Source organism: Schistocerca piceifrons, chromosome 4 (assembly GCF_021461385.2).
Source record: "Schistocerca piceifrons isolate TAMUIC-IGC-003096 chromosome 4, iqSchPice1.1, whole genome shotgun sequence".
NCBI lineage: Eukaryota > Metazoa > Arthropoda > Insecta > Orthoptera > Acrididae > Schistocerca > Schistocerca piceifrons.
In genome coordinates, this window is record NC_060141.1 from 817,199,206 (window position 1) to 817,217,421 (window position 18,216).

General features: G+C 39.2%; 1 protein-coding gene across 6 annotated transcripts in view; it reads left to right on the forward strand.

Annotated features, from left to right (window-relative positions):
• LOC124795113 (protein nessun dorma-like) overlaps positions 1 to 18,216 on the forward strand; it is a 224,006-nt gene that overhangs the window by 116,879 nt on the left and 88,911 nt on the right. For 5 of the 6 annotated variants that reach the window (XM_047258967.1, XM_047258965.1, XM_047258969.1 and 2 more), the window contains 2 exons: positions 2,475 to 2,564; positions 5,478 to 5,711. In XM_047258967.1, the coding sequence (XP_047114923.1) occupies positions 2,475 to 2,564; positions 5,478 to 5,711 (324 nt within the window). The remainder of the gene's footprint in view (positions 1 to 2,474; positions 2,565 to 5,477; positions 5,712 to 18,216) is intronic. The other variant, XM_047258968.1, reaches the window with a different exon arrangement.

An 18,216-nucleotide genomic window follows, 5' to 3' on the forward strand; every position in this document is an offset into this window, starting at 1 on the left:
ACATTGTCATGTCTTCTGTGGTATTCTGTATTTGCTAGTATTGTACATCTGCTTGCGATGTGATCCACAGTTTCTATTTGTTGTTTGCAAAGTCTGCATTTATCTGTTGTGGTATTGGGATCTTTAATAATATGCTTGCTGTAATATCTGGTGTTTATTGTTTGATCCTGTATTGCAGTCATGAATCCTTCCATCTCACTGTATATATTGCCTTTTGTTAGCCATGTGTTGGATGCATCTTGATCGATGTGTGGCTGTGTTAGATGATACGGGTGCTTGCCATGTAGTGTTTTCTTTTTCCAATTTACTTTCTTCGTATCTGTTGATGTTATGTGATCTAAAGGGTTGTAGAAGTGATTATGAAATTGCAGTGGTGTAGCCGATGTATTTATATGAGTGAGTGATTGCTTTGTGTATTTTGCTAGATTCTGCTCATTCTAGAAAGAATTTTCTTAAATTGTCTACCTGTCCATAATGTAGGTTTTTTATGTCGATAAATCCCCTTCCTCCTTCCTTTCTGTTTAATGTGAATCTTTCTGTTGCTGAATGTATGTGATGTATTCTATATTTGTGGCATTGTAATCGTGTAAGTGTATTGAGTGCTTCTAGGTCTGTGTTACTCCATTTCACTACTCCAAATGAGTAGGTCAATATTGGTATAGCATAAGTATTTATAGCTTTTGTCTTGTTTCTTGCTGTCAATTCTGTTTTCAGTATTTTTGTTAGTCTTTGTCTATATTTTTCTTTTAGTTCTTCTTCAATATTCTTTGTCTGTATCCTAGATATTTATAGGTATCTGTTTTTTCCATCGCTTCTATGCAGTCGCTGTGGTTATCCAATATGTAGTCTTCTTGTTTAGTGTGTTTTCCCTTGACTATACTGTTTTTCTTACATTTGTCTGTTCCAAAAGCCATATTTATATCATTGCTGAATACTTCTGTTATCTTTTAGTAATTGGTTGAGTTGCTGATTTGTTGCTGCCAGTAGTTTTATATCATCCATGTATAGCAAATGTTATTTGTTATTATTATTATTATCATCATTATCAGAGGAAATCACAGCCATCAAGCTAAAACAAAAATTAAAACAGAACAATGCCATAGTAACATGAGCAGACAAAGAGAATATTACTGTAATTATAGATGAAAAGTACCAGTGACCCAAAAGCAAGGTACCAGACAAACATTCAGCAGACACTGAAAAACATCAAAAATACATTCTCAAAAGGCCAGGTAAAAAGGATCACACAGAAAAAGCCAAAAGCACCCATCCTAAATTCCCTGCCAAAGGTTCAAAAGGATAATATCCCACTAAGGCCTTTCATCAACTTCCGAAGTGCTGCATCCTACCACCTCACCCAACAGCCGACCGGGGTAGCCGAGCGGTTATAGGTGCTACAGTCTAGAACCACGCGTCCGCTACACTTGCATGTTCGAATCCTGCCTCGGGCATGGATGTGTGTGATGTCCTTCGTTTAGTTAGGTTTAAGTAGCTCTAAGTTCTAGGGGACTGATGACCTCAGATGTTAAGTCCCATAGTGCTCAGAGCCATTCACCCAACAGACACAGACATTACTAAAAAAATTGTACACTTTTGATAACAACAGGAGCCTGGAAAACTCAAGTAGACAGAATCAAGAACATACACATACCAGACTGAGCAACCCTCATATCATTTGATGTCACATCAATGTATATTTGTAGTCCAATAAATGAAACAATTAACTCCTCACTTGGGCAAAAAGTATTAGTCACATAAAAGAAAGGAATTATAATTATATGCAGTGTTCACACACAAAAATCTTGCATGAATCTCATTAAGCAGCAGGAAATATTAACCACAGTCTCATGGCTCCTTTGGTCCCTTAAGAGATTTGTTATCAGCTATCTGCCTGAATTTGAGAGTAACGGAGATTTCACAAGGACAACACTAGAAAGGAAAATGGTGTGCATTACTCTTTAATGAATATATCTCTGGTACAGAAAGGGGTGAAATATGCAGCTTTTTGTGGAAAAAACCTGTAAATGGCCAACATGTAGCCATATAAATATTATTTTTTTCCAAGTAGTATTATTTTTATTGTTTATTTATTTATTCTTAATTGGAATGTAAGTGTTATATATTAATTCTGTTGACACATTCCACCTTGAACATTTATTGTGAATTTGATGTATGGAACAAGTAACGAAGTAACTCATTCACCAACTTAGCTCTTCCTTGTCCCAGTATGAGAGGCAGCCAGCCGTTTGATGCTAATAATATGCCACACCTTGCAAATAAATGTATGTTCCTGATTGTGTCAACATTCTATATCACTCAGTCCTTTGAAGTTACATTTCGTTGTTTATTAGTGAGAGTGAAATAATATTCAGTTGGCTAATAGTTAAAGTTTTCAAAGTTGGAAAGTCCTTTTTGAAACATCCTGTGTTGTGTCTTACATTGTAATTACTTATCAATAAATTTTCATTTTGTAGGTTTTTTTATAACCACTTATGGTTTCCATGGGACACTGAAGATAATAGCCAGAATTGGATTGATGCACATCTCAATGAACGACTAAACCTGTAAGTTTCATATCAGTTTGTCTGACAGTACTATCACCTTTTTGTAGCATGGTTGATGTGACACACATTTACACTATGAGAGAAGATACCTGTGCACATTATATCATTGGACTGGTATGAGACAGAAGAAAATTTCTTTTTAGAGCCTTTACAAAACTGATTGTTTGTGTAAAAAGTGAAAATGGAATTATTGACATTCACAATCGATACAAAAGAGTTACATGTTTGCACCTGTTCCTGTCCTTCAAAGTAGTCACCAGTATTGTGTAAAACCTGTTGCCAGCGATGTGGAAGGCGTAGTATACCTTTAGCAGAGCCTGTTTTGTTGATGGTGCAAATGGAGCAGTCTAATGCCTGTCGAATCTCTGGAACAGTTCTGAAGTGAATGCCATGTACTGGTTCCTTCATCTTTGGAATCAAATCAGTCACAATGACTTACGTCTGGGGATTATGGTGAATGGTACAATACTTCCCAGTCCCATCGACCAAACAGAGCAGCCACAGCTTGCACTGTATGCATCCGCACATTGTCGGGTGGGTTGCGCAGAAAGATGCGTAAAGATGCTCCAAAAACGAACTGTGATATTGTGCATTGACAGTCTGCCATTGCGGAACATAATGTGTTAGGATAACACCATCACAGTCGATGTTGCTAGGAATATTAGTTTTGGGTGTAACCATTTTTCAGCCTGTGTTGGCATGGATAATAATGAACTCTCTTTGGAAACAAATGATTTCAGTTAGAAGTCGGTGTTTGTTGGTAGAATGCAGTACCTCAAATAAAAAATAAAAATCAATATAAAGATAGAGAGGAAGCAAACATTGTAAAACAATATTCTGGTGGGATGAAGAGCCTTTAAGACAACTGTTTTCTAGAAATCATGCGGGAACCTACCAAACCATAGTTGTGCTGCTGCTGTCGTTTTACAGAAGTGTCAGCCAGTACATACATGGACATAAGGTGACAATGTATTCATTGTGCATGTCCTAAATAGTATTAGAATTACGCAGCCATCTGATCTTAGTTTCCAAATAAGACAAGCAAAATGAACTTATGAGAATAATAGATAATTTAAAAGTAGTAAGAATGTTATATAATGCAGGACTCTTTTTCAAGAGCTAGCAACATGGAGCAACGTGATAATGCAGTGACTATCCATTCCAGATTTTGACCATTGAAAACCACAAATGATGATGAATCTTATTGAAAAATTAAAAGTACCATAGAAGAGAATATGGCTTTCAGAAAGTTTTAAAGAATGTACCCTGCCAATTTTAAAACCATTGTGCAGATGATTGAAGAACAGATTTCAAAAGATTCCACAGTATTTAGGGAAACCATTCCAATCTTGGTATGGATAGCTGTCACACTTTGGTTCCTTGCTAGGGATGAATCTCTTACCAGCCTGATGAATATACATTTAGAGTTTCAAAACAAGGGATCTCAAGTGCTGTCTGAGAAACATGTGAAGTTGTAATTATTTCAATGAAAGGTTTTGTAAAAGTGAGAATCGGGACTTTTGTTGGCATTATGTTTTATTTTTATAATTGTTTTTTTATTTTTTTTTTAAAGTATACAAGTTTATGGGCTACATTTATGGTTGATATCCATCTTTATCACAATACAAATGCTGGCTTCCTCCAGATTCCATGTTTTGAAGGAAAAATTAAAATGAGCGATGACCTAATAAATTTCACTTTTTTTGGAGAAAAACTGCCTCCCCCTCACAGCTTCTTCTGTTGTCTCTTGAATTGTGGTTATTAACTTGTGTATTTTTTCTATTTTGTGTTTTGGACGTTTCATGATTTTTCACCAAATGTCCCATAGCATCCCTCCTTTTGCCTCTATTTTTCCGGTCTTGAGATATTGCATTCCAGACCTGAGAGGGCCTGAAACATCAATTATATTTGATGTTGTCTTCACGGCAATCAAATAGAAGTTGACTCAGAAAATGTACCGACTACAATAAGTCGCACAACATTGTCGCACATTCCCCATTTTGATAGGGAACCTGGGACTTGGACTGTTGTAACACGACAGTCGTAGAACATGAGGAAAAGTCATGGAACAACTCTGAAACTTCTTCTGAGAATCATGTTTCATGATTTTGTCACTAGGTGGGCATACAACTGCTGCTGCTAATGATGATATTAAGGAGTTGAGGAGAGGAATGACAATTTGTAATCAGCATTTTCTTTCACTATTTCATTGAGTCAGCAGTTCCATTAAAATGACCTGAAATAGGCATATTTGTTGGCAGAGGCAGGCTGCACTGATTGAGCCATTGCTAAATTGTGAGGTTTTTTCCTGAGTTTTTGAACAGTTGATAAGCTTTGGACAAGGATTTTTCCAATGTTACTGCTACATACCTTAAATTCTACCATGTTTCATATGTCTTTCAGTACTACAGTTTTCTTTTGGTAATCATACTACCTTCTAGGTAACACTGCTTAGTGGAATGTTTTTGAGTTCAGTGTCAGTTTGAAATAGTTTATTCATCTCCTTTGAGTCCAGAAAGGAAAAGTATTTATATGTGGCTCTCAGAAATGTGACAACTTCATTGCATTGCAAACAGATTGTTAAAATTTTTTAAATGTTAGTTAATTTTTTTATTTATTTATTTATTTTTTCATGTTGACTATTTTCTGAAACATTATTGCACTATAAGTGATAATACAGTTTAGAAGGATTGGGTATATTTACATTATCACCAACTTTGTACACATTGAGTATGAATATGAAAACTTTATCAGTTCACTTAAAATAGTCATTACAGATAAAATTATGTTAAATGTTTGGATGCAAAATGGCATCACAAAACTTTTGTGGAATTTGCTTGTTTAGCTGAATTTTATGCTGCATTATGAAGTGTGAATATTAATCGCAGATACGTCCACATTCAACATGTGTAGGTACTATGATATGAAGTCTGGAAAAATACCATGTGAAATGGTTGAAAATATCATGTCACTGTTGTCAGAGGCTCGTGTAATACAGAACAAAATTTCTGATTTGGAAGAAAATATAGACGATATTGACAATGAAGATAGTTTGGATGAAAATAAAGCTTGCAACCTAATAGAACTTCGAATTCGGCTCCATAAAATCAAGAAAGAAATTCAAGTGATGGAAAATCCTACCATAAGGTACAATTCATAATATTTAGTCTTTCTCAGGCACCTATTAACCAACCTAAGTATCTTACAGATTTTTTAAAAATATGTTTAACATTTTAATATCTCATTATTTGCTATATATAATGTAGGAACCTCTTATTACTTGTTTGAAAGCTGTTAAAATGTTTGTTCTTTACTGAACCACATATAAAGTAATGGAGGTTTTTTTAAGCTTGATTTGTAGCACACTGACCAGAGTAAGACACAAGTACCCAGTGACAACAGTGGTCATGTGTGTGTGGGAATTGTTTAATGTCACGAACAGTATAGGTTGTGTAAAACTGAGGTGTGAAATATGAATATATGTACAGAATTGTGGAAGCATTCTAAAACCCCATAGTGATAGAGGAACAATTAAACTAGTAGCTGTTAAAATTGTTTTTGCAAATTGTTGAAATTGTTTTAAGTTCAAAACATTTAAATGAGAAAGGTGAAGTCAGGAAATACGCACTTGATTAAAGAAATATTACAGGAGACTATAAAAGTTAATGATAACAGTACCAGAGAAGGAAAGTTGCTACTCACTATATAGCGGAGATGCTGAGGCCGCGATAGGCACAACAAAAAGATTCACACAATTATAGCTTTCGGCCATAAAGGCTTTTGTCAGCAGTAGACGCGCGCGCACCCACCCACCCACACACACACACACACACACACACACACACACACACACACACACACACACACATATTTGCAGTCTCAGAGAGCTGAAACCACATTGCGAGCAGCAATGGGAGTGGCGACTGGGTGGGGGTAAGGAGGCGGCTGGGGTGGGGAGGGGGAGGAATGGGGAGGGATTCCATTGTTTGATTTTTAAAGTTAATGATAAAGCATTACAGAAATTCTTTTCATAACATGAGCAGGTGTTTAATTAAACAATGATAAAACAAACTTACATAATATGTGCTACACTGCTGTTTAATAAACAACAATGAAATAACTTTCATTATATGAACTGTCACCACGGACAGGTGTTACTCTACAGTAATGACACACCCGAAACATTAAACAGTGCTGCTGCATTAGATTCCAGCCACCCGTTTATTCGATTGCTCATTGTCTTGTAGGCAACTGCCTCATTGTGCTGCTAGCTGGTAATGTGGGTCATTTTCTTGCATAGATTGCAAACCATGCCACAGTGATCCCATTCCAACAATCCAGCAGGATCTCCAGTCACTACTGAAATCTTTAGCCCCATCCCAGAACCTCTCCCCAGAGTCCATCTTTCTACTTAACCCTACCACTCCCCGCACTCGCACCTTCTACATGCTTCCTAAAGTCCATAAACCCAACCACCCAGGACGCCCCATTGTGGCCGGTTACTGTGCCCCCACTGAGAGAATTTCTGCTTTCATAGACCAACACCTTCAACCTATTATCTGGAACCTATCATCGAATATAAAACATACCAATCATTTCCTCGACCGACTCTCCACAGTTCCTTTCCCTTTATCACACGGTGCCCGTCACGATTGATGCCATCTCCCTGTACACTAACATTCCTAATGCCCATGGCCTTACTGCTATCGAACACTACCCTTCTAGGTGCCCTATGTTTTCCAAACCTCCTTCCTATTCTCCATGACCAACTGTGTCCTCACCCACAATTACTTCTCCTTTAGAGGCATTACCTACAAACTAATCCACGGTACGGCGCCCGCATTGCACCATCCTATGCTAACCTCTTCATGGGCCATCTAGAGGAATCCTTCCTAAAAATCCAGAATCCTAAACCCCTCACCTGGTTCAGATTCATTGATGACATCTTTGCTATCTGGATTGAAGGTGAGGACACCTTATTCCTCCAGAAGCTCAACAACTTCTCCCCCATTTGCTTCACCTGGTCCTACTCAACCCAACAAGTCACCTTCCTAGATGTTGACCTCCACCTCAGAGATGGCAACATCAGTACCTCTGTCCATATCAGACCTACTAACCACCAGCAATACCTCCAGTTTGACAGCGGCCACCCGTTTCATATCAAGAAGTCCCTTCCGTACAGCCTAGCCACCCGTGGTCGTCGCATCTGCAGTGATGAGCAGTCCCTCTCTAAATATACCGAGGGTCTCACTGAAGCCTTCACTGACCGTAATTATCCTCTCATCCTTGTACAAAAACAAATCTCCCGTGCCTTATCTTTCCAGTCTCCCACCACCTCCTGAAGTCCCACAGTCTGGCCACAGAGAAGCATTCCCCTTGTAACTCAGTACCATCCGGGACTGAAGCAACTGAATTACATTCTCCGCCAGGGTTTCAATTACCTCTCGTCGTGCCCTGAAATGAGAAGTGACCTACCCACTATCCTTCCCACCCCTTCTACCATGGTATTCTGCTGTCCACCGAACCTACACAATATACTTGTCCATCCTTACACGACCCCTGTTCCCAATCCCTTACCTCATGGCTTGTACCCCTGTAATCGACATAGATGCAAGACCTGTCCCATACATCCTCCTACCACCACCTACTCTAGTCCAGTCACTAACATCACCTATCCCATCAAATGCAGGGTTACCTGTGAAACCAGTCATGTGATTTACAAGCTAAGCTGCAACCACTGTGCTGCATTCTATGTAGGCATGACAACCAAAAAGCTGTCTGTCCGCTTGAACGGCCACCGACAAACTGTGGCCAAAAAACAAGTGGACCACTCTGTAACTGAACACGCTGCCAAACATGATACCCCTCATCCCAATGACTGCTTCACAGCCTGTGCCATATGGATCCTTCCCACCAACACCAGCTTTTTGGAATTGCGCAGGTGGGAACTTTCCCCTGCAGTACATCCTACATTCCCGTTACCCTCCTGTCCTTAACCTTCGTTAGTCACTGACCTCACCCATCCAGCCCCCTCCCTGTTCTCATTCCAGCACTACACAGCCGTCATTTCACCGCCACACCCAGTCTTTTAATTTCTCTCCTTTCTGCTGCTTACCCCCTACCCCCTCCGCAACTTCTCTCCTGCTCCCCGTCTAAACTGCAACACTTCACGGTCCGCCACCCCCACCATACTACCCCTCCCTCTCACTGCCCCTGCCTCCTCCTTACACCCACCCAGTCGCCACTCCCATCATGCACTGGTGCTGCTGCTCGCAGTATAGTTTCAGCTCTCTGAGACTGTAGACATGTGTGCAAGTTGCACTTGCGTGAGAGAGAGAGAGAGAGAGAGAGAGAGAGAGAGAGAGAGAGAGAGAGAGAGAGAGAGTGTGTGTGTGTGTGTGTATGTGTGTGTGTGTGTGTACTGCTGACAAAGGCTTTAATGGCCGGAAGCTATGATTGTGTGAATCTTTTTATTGTGCCTATCACAACTCAGCATCTCCGCTATATGGTGAATAGCAACTTTTCTTCTCTCGTATTGTTACATTCCATCCTGGATTTTCCATTGTTTCGTTTATCAGTGTATTAGCTGAAACAATACTGAAGGAATAGGTATGGGCTCGCAGTTGCGCAAAAGCAGTGGAATGGTGCAAAACAATTTTATTTGTATTTAGCGGACTTTATACATAGTCGCACCGGCTCGATGGTTGTGTTTTTCTTCTTCTCCTTCTCCTTTTGAAGAAAAGATTAAAAGATTTACAGGTAGCCCTAAAAAAATTAAAAAAATATGTTGCAGAATATTTTGAATACTTGACAAACTAAATGCTAATAACAAACAATGGAGTTATTACATATACAGCTTGAGATTCACTAAATAAGATCACTAATGAGCAAAATAGTAAAATGTCTTCAAATTTTCTTACATGTGATGCTTACAATAAAATTATTTTGCATCTAAGGAGAGAAATGTCCTGTAACATCGACATAACTAGAAATTACTTAGTAGAAACAGTCAGTGTAAATTTGTAGAAACAATAAATTAAGTGAACTTAGACTTACACACAACAAGATGAACATTTTGTAGGCTAAGAAAACAAGGTTAGACAAGCAAAGAATGACACAAAATTGTTTTAAGAGAAGATAAATAAGCATTTAGAAATTGATTGCAAAATTATACAAGATTTACAACAAAGTACTATAAACTAATTATCGTGATTTGGAAGAGAAGTGATAAAAGTTTAGAATTGTATAATTGTGTTGAAAGGTCCAAAAGGCACCAGAAGCTGCCTGATAAACACACGGTGATTTTTAGTGGGAAAGTTTGATTAAAAACAATACGTGAGAGAATAAAATATTAAGGAAACTCTTGTCCAGAGGCTTGGAATATAGGTCACAATCTTCATATATTGGTAGCTGACATGTACAGGATCACAAATCGGTCCTTTCACTTCTGCAATCTGTCTTAATTTTTTGAAGGAGGAAAAAAAAAACCTTGTGAAGTAATAGACAAATAAAGTCAATAACAGAACTTGGTTGTCCTCTCCTGAAAACTAACAGAATAAGCCTACGTGATCACTGACGTATGCTTTTAATTTTATGTATATCTTTTTCCTTAATATCTTTCTCCCAAAGACCAGCAGTGCTCTTAATATAACTGTTTTAGACTTGTAAAGAGCTATTGGGAGAATTACACTCTGGTATAGTCTGATTTTAAAACTCCTCAAAACCGCGCAGCACGTCTCTTTAGCCAAAATTATCCTCTGTTTGCCACTGCGATCCTTGCCTTAGTTTCACGTTTTCATTCTTTTCTGTTCTAAAAATGCATCCCAATTATTTAAATGTGTCACACTCTTTTAAAAGTTATCTGCAGATAGTTATGAGAGGTGGGGGAGCAGGCACGCAGATTTAGGTGGTCAAATGATCGACAAGAGATTAACTGCCAAAAAAACTGCCTGATGCCTGAGGAGGTTTTTTCCAAAAGAGGGCATACATTGATACCTTGAGAAGGGGAGAGGTGATCACAAGAACCCAAATTACAGATCGTGGAAGTCTAACTCGTGGCATGAGGGAGTGGAAAAGGAACGTGTTAATAGGACAAATGCCAGTGAACAAGAGACGGCGACATCTTTGCATGTTCCTTATACAGCACCACACACTATGGGAACTCTTTTAACAAGTCATCATCCCATGTTGAAAGCTCGCCACCATGGGCAGTTGCTCAGAGTCCAAGCTAGGTACTGAATAAAGAGAAATTTTTTATTTTCTTTTCGGAACTGTTTATCATGTCTATCCTCTCCAATGTGGATGGCACCCACACATCCTTCCCATTTCTGCATGTGTTAGGTATGGTATTAGGTATGATTGTTAAATGATCGACAAATATTAAGTGAGATTAAATGATAGAAAACTTTTGACTCCAGCTTGAAATGGAGTCTTGGAACTAAGGAAGGATTTAATATTTTGATACTTCTTTGCAAGTATTGGGGCATATTTCAGTTCTTAAAATATGACTCCATATAAAGCTCACAGTGTATCATTGTCGATACAATAAATTGTCTCTTTGGTTATCACAAAGTTAGAATTTTGTAGTTTGTGGCCTTGCTACAGCTTGCCTGACACATTTGGATGGCGAGCTAGTGGGTGACAGTGCTGTGTGCAAGGGCAGTGGGTTGTGAAATGTTGTAGTCCAGGGCTCAGGCCACTTAGCTGTGGTGGTGCAAAGTAGACCTCAATGTACAGCTGCGCAATGCAGTGGGACTGCACAGGTGTAGTGGCTGGCAGCACCTACTGGGATGGAATAAACCCCAGTACGGTCCCCAAAAACTGCAACCCTTCATCTGGTGGATATTTACACAAAGAAAGAAGGTTTTCTTCCCTTTCATCTACTACACATCCAGTAGCGAAAAACACTACTTTGTTCCATTACTAATAACATTAAATTTAGCTTTGACCACGACATTCAAAAATGAAAAAATTGAACTCAAGACTCCCTTTAAAAATTACTTCACATGAATAACATAATGACTATCCTTACATATCTGTTTGGCGGGAGGGGGGGGAGGTTGTACTTTAGTACTTGCTTCATTGGCTGGTAAAATAGCCTGGTGGCTGGCACTCAGGAACAACAGGTTGCAGTGGCTTACAAGGACATTTACAATAACCTGTTTTGTATAAAAACCAGAGGATAACACCAAACAACTCTAGGACTGTAGTAGTAGAAACACCTAGGCATTGTCACAGTTGACTTATATTTCTGCTGGTGTCAATCTTCAACACACACAATAGCACGTTGGTAATGTTAAGTGGCACCAATCGACTGTTCCAGGAGCATGCCTCTAAAGGTAAGGCAGTTAAGTCTGTTACATACAGTAAAATGGTTTCAGTGTAATGTTAAAGTGTTATTCCAACTGAGCAGATAGTTTACAGGAGGGAGCGATAATGCCACACTGGGGCAACTGGTTGGTAGGATATCATAACATAGTCATAGTAGACTATAGCATTTGACAATGTTAATCTGGGATGCTTATGGGGTAAGGTTCAATTTCCACACAAATTCCAATATTAACGGACTGACAAGACAGTGCTTTACAGGAAGACCATTACCATAAATGTAACTGTAAGTTAAGCTAAGCAATTCAGCACCAAGCTTAGGGCAAGGTTGGGTTAGAAGTTTGTTTGAAGGAAATTGTGTGAGTGAGTGATAGGAGAAGATAATTTCTGAACTGGTTTAGGATTGATGATCTTTCATCCAAACCATAGTGACACAGGTGGTGGTGGTTGTTGGGATGTTTAAGGGGGACTAAACAGTCCCCCAGTGACACAGGCAATCTTCATATTGTGCACTACATACCTTTGCTGTATCGCTACTGTATTGGCCGTACAGGTTGTAGGAACGATGTAAATTAAGAGGGCAGGATGGATTGCTGCTTTGGGAGTTAGGTCTGGATGAATGCTAGATAAGGCGTTGGTGTTTTTGTGCCGTAAATCGGAGGTAACAACTGCTCTGTGCAAAATTTACAGAATATGGGATACAAGTTGAAATCATCAGGTCACATGAGGGAGAAAAACCTTCTTCTGAAGGTCAACACAGATAGGTTGTCATACCATGAAACATAAAGCTAATCCCATTTGCAGCACAGGTGTAATGGCTGCATTTGAGCAGTCAGTCACTTAGTCAATATGAGTGATTCTGCTTGCACCCTTGCCAGGGTTCCAAGAACATAAAACTATAACAGTTTAGTTGGAGCATTTTGGGATTGCGTGAAGGGCAGCATTTTAAAGGTAGCAACATAATATTGCATCAACTTCATGTTGGATTGGTAGATTTGGAGAGGGTTCATTCTCACTAGAGAGTGTTGGAGAGAGAGACTGGTTGACATAGTGTGAACGGAGGTGACACACCTCTTGGCAGGAATAGATAAGACGGTGAACAGTTATTACTGGGAGAGTATAGGCAGGGACTACTCTTCTTCAGAAAAAAAGTACCAAAGGATAACACAGGTAGCTGTGCAGTAGATAGGGGCGAACTAAAATTATCCTAATAGCGAGCAGCAGCACTTGCACACCGATATTTGGCAGCACAGACAACTGCGAATGTGCCGGTAGCAGAAGAAAATAAGCTGCTCAAAGTATGCCATGTCTAGTCTCTATCTGACTTTTAGTGTAGTTTTTCATCCTTTCATTAGGTATATAATACAAAAATTGGAGCCACAGAGGCTGTCATCACCTCAAATGGCCAAGTAGGGTTGGCAACATAACAGTGCAAATTCTCCAAAAGTGGGAAGCAGTGAAAAGTGTTGAAAGGGAGCAGGAGGCTACACAGGAGTACAATAATGTCAAAACGAGGAAGTGGACCATACAGAATATCACATTAATAAAACATCAAGGTATGGAACACTATAAAATTAAACATAGTATCAGATAATTAGCACATTTACTAACTAAATACAACATTGTCTCAGGCAACTACATATCACTCTATCATCATTATGTGTGCCTTGAGGAGAGTGTGAATAGAGGCCCCTTGCAACTTAATGCTGAGCTTACTGTTGCCAGTGCATTTTGAAAAGAAATTCCAAATGTAACAGCACAGCTCAGTGACTGCAGATAGAATGGTAGAGATATAGGTACTCTACACGAGTAACCCAAACAGGAGTGAGCTAGTGTTGGAGTGATTGATTTTAATTAATGGTTCCTGCAAGGTAGCAGGTGGCAACTCATGCCAACGGGCAGCCCCATCATGTCTTTCACAAGCTCTGAGGAATAAGTGCAAAAAGTATTGGTAGTTACCCCTATAGTAGGAAAAAGCAGAGCAAGGGGTGCCAATTGGTAGAAAGGTAGAGTAAGAAAATTGCTGAAGTTTCACCACATGAGGCCTGCAATTCAAATTTTGCCCACTAACTCTTTGGTCATACTTCACATAGCATTTGTAAGCGTAAGATGCGTATTTAGCAAGATGTGATTGCAGTAGCCACCAGAAAGATTGCGGGAGGCGCACACGGACAGAAGTTGCCGCAAGTAAAGTCCCATCCACCAGAGGGCACACGAGAATTCGGCCGTGCCCTCTGCCGGCGGAACAACAACAACTCGGGCAGCACAGGCTGTGCCCAGTCAGTTTTACATTGGGCATGCCTAGCAGACAGTTCCCGGACTACACTATGTGAAGTGCAACGGACAACGTGAATCGTGTTAATTCAGTGATATTGTTGATGGCTTGAGCAGTGACAGTTGCAGCTTGGTCTTACATAAAATGGGACTTCGTAACTAAAAATGGTAGGAAGTGAAATGCACTTAGGCGGGCCGTAAAATTGAGGTACAGTAGGTACCTGGTATGGATACTCGCAACCAGTCACTACCAGATGAAAACGTTCTGCCAAATCATTTTGGTGAGTGCAAGTGATTCACGGTTATCAACTGTGATACAGCTGTCAAGAGTGATAGTTAAATATTGGTTTTGGTAGATATTCGGTCAGTATTGATCACTTCTGGTAAATCGGGCAACAATAGCCATATTTTCTTGGCCCGCAGTACAGGTTGTGGTCAAAGATATTAATTGAAAAAGGTGTCATGATCACTTGTAGTCATCATCAAGGACAGATGTTAAGAGTATAGTGTAAAAGTCTAAAGAACAGAGTGAAACAATTGTTCACATTACCACGGTGACATGGGAGTATTCAGAAGTGAGGCAAGTGGCTGGCCTTAAGCATAGCCAAATCAGGTCGGGCACTGACATACTGCACTGCAGTCAGAGGCCAAGGTTCGGACAGTGTAGTCTTCTCAGCCATAGGTGGACGTTCTGGATCCAAGCTCCCAAGGAGCAACTCACCGTTGAATGAGAAAGGAAAAGAAACAACTGGGTGTAAGTGTAGAGTATTGTGCACGCCACCGTGGTGTCTCTGTATTGTGGTTATGTAAATGTGTGACAGACGCTGACAAAATTTAACTGTACCTCATATAAGCAAAATGAACTGAATGTTGCAAACCCAAGACAGTTGGTCAAAACACACAGAGACATTGAAACAGTGTTTCACATATGACTCATTACTGTACACATATAATACTGCAGCAAATCTGGGAAGCAAGAGGGGTGCTGCATATATAATTATAAATAAAATGGAGTACAAATGCAAAAACAGGGTGTAGAGTGTCAATAAGGCAGTGACCCAGAACTTTTGTAATATCTGTTAATTCCTTAAGACTACAGTCTGGTACACTCACATTGGAACTGTACTTATCACAACTTGTGTTTACTAGCCACCTAAAAGGTCTGCACATAGACTATGTGCAGACAGAGAGGTTGTAACAAAAGTATCTCATTTTTTATGAAATTTAGTCAACTGAATGATAAGGTGAGGGATGTAGCACATTTTGTTAAACTCCTGAGACATTTCTCCTAAGACAAAATAGATTTTTCAGTTGAAGCTTTTTGTTCCTGTTTTATTTCCCCTACTAAGAATGGTCAAATGTATTGAGATTTTAAATGTACGTCGTTTGAATGTTGCCATGTATCCTAGGTGAGAATGAATAGTTGTTGTTGTGGCCTTCAGCCCAAGGACTAGTTTGGTGCTGCTCTTTGATTAACTACTGCAACCTATATCTTTCTGACTCTGCTTATTGTATTCATCTCCTGGTCTCTCTCTACGATTTTTGCTGCTGCACTTCCCTCGAATGCCTCAGAATGTGTTCTATCAACCGATCTCTTCTTTTGGTCAAGATACGTCACAAATTTCTTGTCTCTCCAATTCTATTCATACTTCCATATTAGTTATGCAATTGATCTATCTACTCTTCAGCATTCTTCTGTAGCACCACGTTTCGAAAACTTCTATACTTTTCTTATCTGAACTGTTCCTCACCCATGTTTCACGTCCATACATAGCTATACTCCAGACAAATACCTTCAGAAAAGACTCAATAGCACTTAAATCTGTATTTGGTGTTAACGAATTCCTCTTCTTCAGAAATGCTTTTCTTGCCATTGCCAGTCTACATTTTAGATCCTCTCTACTTCGGCCATCATCAGTTATTTTGCTACCTGTGAAGCAAAACTCTTAAGTGTCTTGTTTCGTAATCTGATTCCCTCAGCATCACCTGACTTGATTCTGTTACATTCCTTTAACCTTGTTTTGTTTTTGTTGATGTTTATCTTATATGCTCCTTTCAAGACACTATTCCATTCAACTGTTCTTCCAAGTCCTTAGCTGTCTCTGACAGAATTACAATGTCATCGACAAACCTCAAAGTTTTTATTTTTTCTCTCTGAACTTTAATTCCTACTCTAAATTTTGCTTTGGATTCCTTTACTGCTTGCTCAATGTACAGACTGAATAACATCAGGGATAGGCTACAATCCTGTCTCATTCTCTTCTCAGCCACTGCTTCCTGTTCATATTCCTCGCCTCCCTGCCATCTGATTTCTCTACAAGTTTTAAACAGCCTTTTTCTCACTATTTTACCCCTGCTACCTTTCGAATTTCAAAGAGAGTATTGCAGTCAACATTGTCAAAAACTTTCTCTAAGTCTATAAGTGCTATAAATGTAGGTTTTGCTTTCCTTAACCTATCTTCTAAGCTAAATTGTAGTGTCAGTACTGCCTCGTTTGCTTCTACATTTCTCTGGAATCCAAACTGATCTTCCCTGAGGTTGGCTTTTACCAGTTTTCCCATTCTTCTGAAAAGAATTTGTGTTGGTATTTTGCTATTTCACTCCTTTCAGTTACTGCTTTCTATGGCACTGGAATTATTTTATTCTTCTTGACATCTGAAGGTATTTTGCCTGTCTCGTACACCTTGCACACCAGGTGGAAGAATTTTGTCATGGATGGATCTACCAAGGCTATCAGTAGTTCTAAAGGAATATTATCTACCCCTGGGGCCTTTTTTCAACTTAGATATTTGTCACATTCTTCTCGCAGTATCATATCTCTCATCTCATCTTCATATACATCAACTTCCTTTTCTATAATATTGCTTTCAAGTTCACCTCCCTCGTATAGACCCTGTATATATGCCTCCAGTCTTACAGTTGTTCTTTCAATGCTTAGGATTGGTTTACCATCTGAGCTTTTGATATTCATACAGCAGCTTCTCTTTTTTCCAAAGGCCTCTTTAATGTTCCTGTAGGCGGTGTCTGTCTTTCCCATAGTGAAATATGATTCCAAATACTTTCATTTCTCCTATACCTATTTCTGTTCAACAATTTTGCAATTTCTGTCAGTCCCATTTTTTAAACGTTTGTATTCTCTTTCATCTGCTTCATTTGCTGTATTTTTAAATTTTCTCCTTTCATCAAATAAACACAATATCTCTTCTAGTATCCAAGAATTCCTAGGCCTTGCCTTTTTACCCATTTGTCTTCTACCATATTCCTTTCCCCTGATCTACTCAATCGTTGCCTAACACTCCCTCTGAAACTCTCTGCAATCTCTGGTTCTTTCAACTTATTGAGGTCCCATCTCCTTAATTTCCAGGTTTGTCCAATTTTGTCACTTTTAATTCACAATTCATAACCAATAAATTCTGGTCTGAGTACACATCTGCCTCTAGAAATGTCTTACAATTTAAAATCTGGTTCCAAAATCTCTGTTGTATCATAATCAATCTGAAATTGTTAACTGCCTCCAGGTCTCTTCCACATATACAACATTCTTTCATGATTCTTAAATGAAGTCTCATTGGTGATTAAATTACGCTCTGTGCAAAATTCTGCCAGGCGGCTTCCTCTTTTGTTCCTTTCCCCTAGTTCATATTCACCCACTATTTTTCCTTCTCTTCCTTTTCCTACTATCAAATTGCAGTCCCCCATGACTATTAAATTTTCATCTCCTACAACTATCTGAATAATTTCTTTTATGTCATCATACATTTCTTCAATCTCTTCATCTACAGAAGTAGTTGGCATGTAAACTTGTACTAATGTGGTAGGCGTGGGCTTTATGTCTATCTTGGTTATGACAATGTAGGGATATTAGTCTGCAGTGTTGTGGGTGCCTTCTTTTACCTTTCTTATAAAGTGGAGTCACCTATGCTTTTTCCTGTTTGTTTTGGACTTTGTGCTGGGTGAGAGATTCATGATAAATGCTAGGTAAGGGCTCAGAGCCATAGAGTAGTCTTTATAAAACCGAACTGGGATTCCATCTGGTTGTGATGATTTATTT